This window comes from Centruroides vittatus, unplaced genomic scaffold, assembly GCF_030686945.1.
Source record: "Centruroides vittatus isolate TY-2023 unplaced genomic scaffold, ASM3068694v2 contig_371, whole genome shotgun sequence".
NCBI lineage: Eukaryota > Metazoa > Arthropoda > Arachnida > Scorpiones > Buthidae > Centruroides > Centruroides vittatus.
In genome coordinates, this window is record NW_027122194.1 from 288,267 (window position 1) to 297,491 (window position 9,225).

The following is a 9,225-nucleotide window of genomic DNA, read 5'->3' on the forward strand; positions in this document are numbered from 1 at the left end:
GTTAGAAAAACCTGTAATTAGAAATTAAGGAAAGGCTTTGTTTTTTTTTTTTTTACCTACATCCCAACCTCCCCTCTTTTAGTTTATTACAAATTGTTCGGAAATGAGTGATTTAGTCGATTTGCTTTCCAACGACGAATTTTGGTCGAAATGCACTTGCCGTGATTTTTACAAGTTGATGGAAGGCGAATTTTTGGAGTTAGGTGTACCTCCTCTTATCGATAGCGCATTTAAATTTGCTGCGAAATTAGGAATACAGCCGACCGAGGCCATTTGCATTTATTGTGATTCCCTATGCAAATTATACTACCGGAGTAATAGAGAAAGCTGTTTCCTGCGATGCACGAAGTGCCGTACAATGACTTCAGCCTTCGAAGGTACATTTAAAAGTAAATTTGGTCGCATTTCCTGGGGTAGCATTCTGTCGTTTATATGGAACTATCTTTGTCTGGAATGTACTGCGACGACCTCTGCGATTGCGGCAGGCATATCTAGAAAGGCGGGTGTCGATTGGTCCAATCACATAAGGTTGGTAATGCTTATTGCTATGAGTAATATGTCATCATTTAAAATCGGAGGGCCAAATAAAACAGTGGAGATTGACGAGACTGTCATATGTAAGAGAAAGTACGAGAGAGGGCGTATATTAAAGAGCACGAAATGGGTGGTTGGCGGAATCTGCCGGGAAGACAAGAATTGCTTCGTATGTCAGGTTAACGACAGATCAGAAAATACTTTGAATTGGATCGTGTATAAATACGTAAATTCAGGCAGCACTATAATAACGGACGAATGGAAAGGATACATGCATATTGACGACATCGAAGGGGTAGCAGTCGAACATAGAACAGTAAATCATTCGAAAAATTTCGTCGATCCCAAAACAGGAGATCATACTCAGAATATCGAACGCCTCTGGGGCTATTTAAAAAACAAGAAACACCTGCCAAAACACTATACTAGTGATCTATCTGACTCGTACATGTACTTGTTTATGTATAAGAAATTCTTGAATTGGCCCTCCAGGAAACCAGGCGAGAGATTTCAAATTTTTGCTCAACACTTACGCAACATATATCCTGGCAGTGGAAAAGTGCCGATTTGGCGCGAGCCCGAAACCGTTCCTTCGGCGCCCGCGGCGAGTACGAAGCAGAAAGGAAACAAGAAGGGAAAGATGTCAAAAAGCAGGAAAGTGCTTCCACATCAAAAGAAGAAAAACGTCAATCGACCAATAAAACAGCGGCCGAAGGAAAAAGAACAGGGAAGAAAAGAAATGCACCGAAAGAAAATCTGGAGGTTAGCGAAACCGGGAAAAACTTGGATCGGACAGGAAAGAAACAAAGGAAGAAGTAGCCAACGTTCATCGGAAAGTAAGTAAAAAATTACTTTTTCGCTTTTTTTAATTTGTTACATTTCGGTTAAAATCCGCGTATATTGTCGAGCTATTCAAGATGGCGGCCAGTCACGTGGCCGTCTTGAATCGAGGGAAAAATTTTTTCCCCGTCGCAGTCTCCAACGTAGGGAAAAAATCCAGCCGCCGCCATTTTGTGACCTAGGGTAACATTAACCTAAATTAATAACATTTTAGACGCTGTTATAAAAATTTTTATATATTTCGATTTTTTAACCAAATGTTCGAACCGTTTTAAATTCTAATTTGATATTACATATTGGTTCAGTTATAGAACGATTATCAACGTTCCAGAAAATTGATCAAATTGAAAACAGTTCGTTTGATTCTCAGCAATTCTCATCATTCTCAGCGGTAGGTGTTATATAATAATTACTATGGTTGTTGAAATACTGAATATAAATGGCGTTTTCTTGCAAAATCCGCGCGGGCGTAGTCGCAGGTAACAGCTAGTAAAACATATTTTCACATTAAAACTATGAAATCCTATGAAATGAAAAATCTCCAATTTTTGTAAAAATAACTCGTATCCAATTCCACATTGGATACGAGTTATTCTTACATACGAAAGCTTGATCATCTGTATTTATCCACATTGATCCACTTTTATGCAGCGTTAACTTTCCATCCCTTATGGACTCGTTCTATTTCTTACTTTAGTTAAATAATATATATCTCTATATAGTTGGAATCACAATTCATCATGATTCCTACATCTGAATCATTATTTTTTTTTAAATCTGTACAGTTTATTGTTGTATTCATAAAAGATTTATAAATGTAAGTCGAATTTATTTAGATTTAAGAAAGTAATATGAGTGTAAAGTAATTATAAACTGTTAGAATGTTATTTACAAATAGACAAATTTAAATTTGTTCCGTAGAATTCGTTTGTTCTATTAATAGTAAATGAATAAAGATAAAAATATTTCATACACTCTTTACATCAAATCGATTCAATTGGATTTCCTTGATTAGACGTTTTCGCTAATCATGTAAAATTATAGGAAAAATTGAACCGTTTAATAAAAAAATAAAATAATTAGTGATTTTATTTTAAAAATCAACAGAAAATCGAATGAAACACAATTCGTTTTTCGCAAATTTGTAAAGAAAATAAAACCCTTTTCTTTCTTTCTGCTCCAAGTTAAAAATAATTGTTCTTTCTATGACATAATTATATTAACGACCCTGCTCTTTACTTATGCACATACAGGGTATTAACAGAGTTTAATAAATAATGATACACAAATATTAATTTATAAATGATTAATTTAAATTACGTTGTAAATTCTTCGATACTTTTGTATCTAATCGATATTTAAATTTTGAAGCTATTTCTACTTTATCTTTAATTTTGCGTATTTATGTTTTAGAAAAGTTGGTTAAAATAAATTTGCATAAGGAATTTATGTAATGTTTTGATATTATAATTATACACAGTGATCCAAAAGACACACTGTATGCTTTGGGACATTAAAATTTTACAACTTTAATTAGCTATTGGTAAGGTAATAGTTATCTGCGCGTATGTTTTGGCATAAAAATGGGTGAACGAAATTTAGAGCAACGTATTAATATTAAATTGTGTGAAAATTGGCCAATGTATCACTGAAACGTTACAACTGTTACAAGTGGCATTAGGTGAAATGCTATAAAAAATCCAATGTGTTAGAGATTCAAAGATGTGCGAGATATAACGAATGACCCAAAAAGCAGACAGTCAAAAACAACAATGACGGACGTTAATGGAGACAAACAATTAACCAACAACACTAATTAGAAGTACTCCAGAGATTACGAGATTCTGTTCGGAAAAAATGACTCGAACTGTAGCCTGAGAAGTGAATCATCCATTACGATAATGCGCCAATTCACAGTGAGAACATTTTCAGGCCAAAAAAGCAATTACCCAATTAGATCATGCTGCCTATTCCCTGTAATTTCTGGCTATTTCAAAAATTAAAAGCCGTGCTGAAAGGACGAAGATTTTTTAATATAACTCATATCGAAAGAATATGAGACAGCTGCTCGACAGTATTCCGGAAAATGAATTTCATGCCTGCTTCCAGAAATTGGAACACAGTTTAAGTCAGTGTATAGATACACAAGGAGAGTACTTTGAAAGTGACAGTAGCCACTAGTGTACAGTTCCGCATGTATAATTTTTAAAGGTGTATTGCAGGAATTAAATTATTACACCTTGTATAATAACCGATTTATAATTATTTTCTCACGGACAAGAAATGAGGAATTGTATACCGTTCACATACCTTTCGGAAATGTAATTCTTTTCAAAAAGATCTATGATACTTTTGATATATTTCTTTCCACTCAAAAATACATAATCCTGTGTAGTTATGGTCACTCCCGGATTTAGAAAATCCTTAAAAATATCACTTATAAAAGGTAACCAATCCACCTAAATAAATGTAAATAGATAAATAATTATAAAAATATAATTGCTTTTCTAAAAAAAATTATTTATATATCTTTATTTACCTCAGAAAACATCGAATTTAATTCTTCAATTGTCACCAATTGATGATCACTTTTGTCTTCCATTACTTCAGCATCTGAACGCGATAACTAAAATTGGAATTTGAAATAAATAATTTTCAATTGAAAAAATAATTCATTAAAATTTTAAAAATTTTCTAACATCAGCGATTGTCTTTATTAACCAAAATACATCATCAATATCCTTTTGTATGGAAGCATTATTTGTGTTTCCAAAAGTAGAGGTAAGTTCCATTAACGTGTTTTGCGTTATTTCTGTTTTGTCGTTTAAAGTCGGTTGGGACACCTAAAACATAAAAAATATTAATAAAAATATTATTTATTTATTTTAATATTTGCACATATACATACATACACATAGACCGTACATTACTTTTGTGATATTGCATATTTTTATTACAGTTTCCTTTTTTTAAACAGGTTTGTAAACAAGCATTTTACAAACGTAAATTAAGAGCTGTGCGCTTAATCTATTAGTTAAAAAATGGAATATAACTAACATATATCACATTTTCACTTGTATTTAATGGATTTGTAACAATAAATATTTGCAGAGGAGAATCGATGATGTAAGTTTTAATAAGCTTCGAGTATAGTTTGGTCCAGCGAGAGAATGAACTACGAAAATTGGTGTCTATCAAGGGAAAGCCTCCAGCTTCGTTAGTCGCTTTTTTTATCCAGGCTTTGCTTTCGGAATTGAAGTCATCTGTAATACAAAAGATGCTCTTAAATATTTTTAAATTCTTATAATTTTTATTTAAAATTTTAAAAAATAGTATTTTAATATATTATATTTGCCAATTTACCATGTCCTGCGCAAGCATCAAAAGCTTTTATGATTTTTTTTACACTACTGGGTGAATCTTCATTTTGTTTTTCTAATTTAAATATCTCTGTAAGAAGATTAATTTCTATTAAAACAGTAAATTTAAAATAAAGAATTAGTCTTTCGAACCTTTAAGAATTTTTTCCAACTTTTCCAAGGCCACACTTAATGTTCTTGTTCCGTGATCTTCCGAATGATCCTCTATCCATTTACCGCAACTGAATTGATAAAAATCTTCACACGGATCGACAGAATTATTCATGGAACTCAATATAAAATTAGCTAAGTGTATAAAATTTAAACATGTACATGTTTAAGTTATTAAATTGAATTTATATTTTAAGAGATTTGTTAAAAATTACCCGTCTTTACGCAGTAAGGTTCTGTGCAGATTTCTTCCATTTCAGGTCTTGTATCTTAAAGAATAAATTTACAATTTAATCTTCTTATAGGGAAAAGACAATATAGGTATAGCTTACAAAGGTTATGGTTAGAACAAATTCAATAAAATAAATTATCATGAAAAATTAATTATTGGCACAATTAAATGACACGGAATGTACAGTACAATATATCCTTTTCTAAACTCATAAAGCATAATACTTGTATGTCTGAAATGCTTTTCATCTCACATTCCAACTTGATTTTATTCAATCAACATGTGACGAAAAAAAGTTGAATATAAGCTTCTAAACAAAGAATACAATATCACATTAGCAACGGTTGTAAAATTTTACAACTGTTATAATTAAATTACACATCTACGTTAAGTAACAACTGTTTAAAAAACGCAAAAGCTTTCTATTCAACCGTGCCATCCGAGAAATGTGTGGAAGCAACAAAGTCCAAGAGGAAGGTTGTAATATGAATTATTGAGATAAAAAAGAAACTTTCTATTATTTCTAATAGGAAATATTGATTCGGATTTCAAACGATTCGGAGTCGAATGGCCTCCTGGAATGAATTAATTTCGAAGTACGAGGCACACTGCGATAAAAAATTTTCCCGTTAAGCATGACGGACTACTTTCTATGAGAAAATATAAATGCGGCTATTTTTTTAATTCAAACGTTTAAATTCTAAATTTAATAAAGTTAATTTAAATTACGCCATTTAGGCCTACCAAAATGTTTAAAAATACAATTTAAGGTAAATGACGTCTAGGTGACAATGTGAGTGATGTCACCTAGATGAAATCGATAAAAAACCTTTTTTTTTTTTCTTTGTGGAATAGACTGGGAACAAACTTTCTAAATAAAATGCTAAATTATTAATAATAGCACTACAACAATAAAAAATACTTCATCATGTAGTGAAGTAGCGCCATCTGTGAAGAAAGAAAGACAACAAAGGAAGCTACAAAGGTACCAATTTTGATTATTAATACTTATTATATTAATAATATCAATAAGAGTAACGTTATTCATGGCAATGTAAGTTATATATGATAAAAAGCAATAATTTATTAATTTATTACTGGATATTTCGGAGATTTATTATGTAAGATGATAACTAATGATAACTATGATTCCGGAATATATAAAATTTAATTAGAAAATTATAAGAAAACAATCAATAAACATTATATAAATATTAATCAAAAATTTAAATGATTTGGAATAAAGATATTAAATTTACTATACAATACGTTCCTACACCAAGTAACACCTTTATATTAATGCCAAATTTAAAAACAGACAGGTAATGTTAAGGATGTGTCGTTATAATTTGAAAAACTTTCAAAATACTGTTTAGATATTTAAAACCATTAAAAGAAACGAGCAATTATTTATTGTGACATCGTCGTGATACCGAGCTGCAATTTTTTTTTTATCATATTTTAAATTATGAAATTATTAGCGAAATTTACAGTGTAGGCAGAGTGTGTGTTAATCTAAATAACCTGAGTATGGATGTTAGACAAAATTTCCGAGAATCTGTGGGATGCTGTGAAGAAGAGTGTAACGTAGCAAGTACTGTGAAGATGGGCAAACGAACGAGAGACAGTGCATGGTGGAATAAAGATGTTTCGGAAGCTATAAGGGAAAAGAAGCGTACAGTACTTGCGTATTCATTGAAAATGAGGGTGGTCATGGATATGAGAAGATCAATGTACAAAGGGTGAGAAGAGCAAGTGACAAGCTAAAAGTTGGAAAAGCTGGGGTGTGGCTGGAGTATGTGCTGAAATGTTAGAATATGTTGATGTGTTATTGGCATGTTTGACGAGCCTCTTTAGTCTGTGCTGCGAGAAAGGATGAGTGCCGAATGATTGGAGAGACTGTTATCGTGGCACTGAATAAAAGGGAAGGTGACAGTGCAAAATGTACGGTAAGAATTATACAGGTACAGGCTGCTAAGCGTGCTAAGAAAGAATTTTTAAGAGGGTGATGAAAATTACTAGGTCGCATGTTAAGTGTGGGTTTGTGTTACATTACAATAGCCCACAGGTGACTGTATGTCGCTCGGAGATCCTTTAAGTACCGGACTATTACAAATGTCAGAGATGTAGAACATATTTTTTACACACAAACACAAACACACCCCTTTACTGTTTAAACATTTTTGTAAGCAATGTATGTATAATCATTTGTAGTTTGTCCTGTTTTTAATCGAGGTTGATTTATTAAGCGGGAGATCATCTCAATATTTTCTCATTAATAAAGCTTTACTGTAAGCTTTGAAAAATCAATAAATAAAATTCTGAATTGTATGTTAATAGAAGAATTAAATAGAATTATAATGCAAAAAACTATTTGTTTACATCTGCTTTCTTTTCGGGAATTTCTAGAAAAGGATTTCTCATAGAAAAACATTACATTTTTAACGTCATCTACTGGTCTACTGGAGATGCGTGTATAATCAAAGACGTTACAATCAGCCTTAAGCGAAACGACATATAAAGAAACCAAATCTACCAAAGGTTAAATTATATAAACAAAATATAATCCCGTTAATATTTTCAGGTTTGCAATTTCCAGCATTTAATTCCCACTTTATAGAATCAATTTTATTGTTAATAAAGGAAATGCAACAACCATAATTGTAAATGATTACAAATCATACCTAGTGGTCATTTATAACTAATGAATTTCACGAAAAATTATTAATATACAAATAAACATGCAATGTAATACAGTCAATATAAAATTTTATATGCTTGCATTTTAAAAAGTTTGTGATTAATTTAAATTATCATAATAAATATTAATTTTACATATAAAAAACAAAAGTAAAATAAAAATTCATTACCTAAAATGGCTAAAATAATGACTGCAATTAAAAGAGCGAAGACTAAGATGAGAAGAACCACGACGGCTACACATAGTTTCTTTTCTCTACTTGTCCTTTTTTCTGGATACCTACAGGTTATATTGTGTAAATTATTATTATTTGATTAATTTACACACATAGAACCACTATGCTTATATACATAATTATAAATTTACTCACTCAGCTTTTGTTCTATCACCTTCGATATCGCTCGTCTGATTCCGTCTCGCATTCATTATTCTTTCTCGAAATTAGTTTAAGAAAATTTAAACGGTTCGATATTACCTGAAAACACAATTTATAATAACTTAAAACAGTATAGTATTGTTTTATTATTATATTATCAAATATAAATATCACAATATTATCACAATTCTAGTGTTTACTATGGAAATGTTCTGCTATGTGTTGTGTGCTCTCACTTTTTAAGATATGAATGTTCTATCGCTTCACTTCAGCTCTGAAATAAAACGTGGCTTCGTCTGTAAACTCAAAAATTTTCAAGATTGTCCATGTCATTTTAACTAATTCTGTATCTCAAAGAAAATGTTGGAATTCACATCCATAATATTAAATTAAACTGATCATTAAGGGTGTGCTTGTAACCTTGTTTATATAAGCTATCTCCAGCAGATAGCGTTAAAAATGAAATACTTTTGGGCTAAAGTTTCCAAAAATTGGCGTCCGTCTATGTGTTGTCTGTCCTTCCTTAAATCGCGAGGACGGAGTTAGATAGATGAATGTCACGAGTCCTTTGTTGACAAGAAAAGTATGATGTACAGGGATAAGACTCTTCTAAAATTGAGAGCATTGTGACTAGAATTTTCAGCCCGGCATTCTGATTGTCATAATAAGTAATTGCTCGTTCTATGAGAATATCCTTTCTCCAAAATTTCTCGAAAATGAAAGCAGATAAAACCAGTTTTTTGCGTTTAGAATTTTATTTAATTCTTCTATTAATGTATTGTTCAGGTATTAAGTTGTATTCAGAAGTAAACTGTAGTTGTTTATAACAATAGCAACAAAAGAATAACAATTATAACCACGCGTAAGATAAATAATGTACTGTACAACTTAGTCTCGCGCTATGAGTCGCCCCGCTTCATTCTGTAAAGCGAAAGGAAAATGTATCTCATATTAATATGTTGTAGCTTGGAGACACAAGTCTGAATATGATATTAATTATAATAATAGTATA

General features: G+C 31.3%; 1 protein-coding gene across 1 annotated transcript; it reads right to left on the reverse strand.

Moving 5' to 3' along the window:
• Positions 1-3,644: 3,644 nt before the first annotated feature.
• Positions 3,645-8,307, reverse strand: LOC136975442 (neprilysin-11-like). The gene is made up of 9 exons (XM_067270501.1): positions 8,208-8,307; positions 8,007-8,116; positions 5,120-5,173; positions 4,887-5,039; positions 4,738-4,824; positions 4,432-4,637; positions 4,074-4,217; positions 3,914-4,000; positions 3,645-3,833 (listed from the first exon to the last, which is right to left on the reverse strand). The coding sequence occupies exons 1-9, from the start codon at positions 8,261-8,263 to the stop codon at positions 3,645-3,647; spliced, it is 1,086 nt and encodes a 361-aa protein (XP_067126602.1). The 5' UTR covers positions 8,264-8,307.
• Positions 8,308-9,225: the final 918 nt, after the last annotated feature.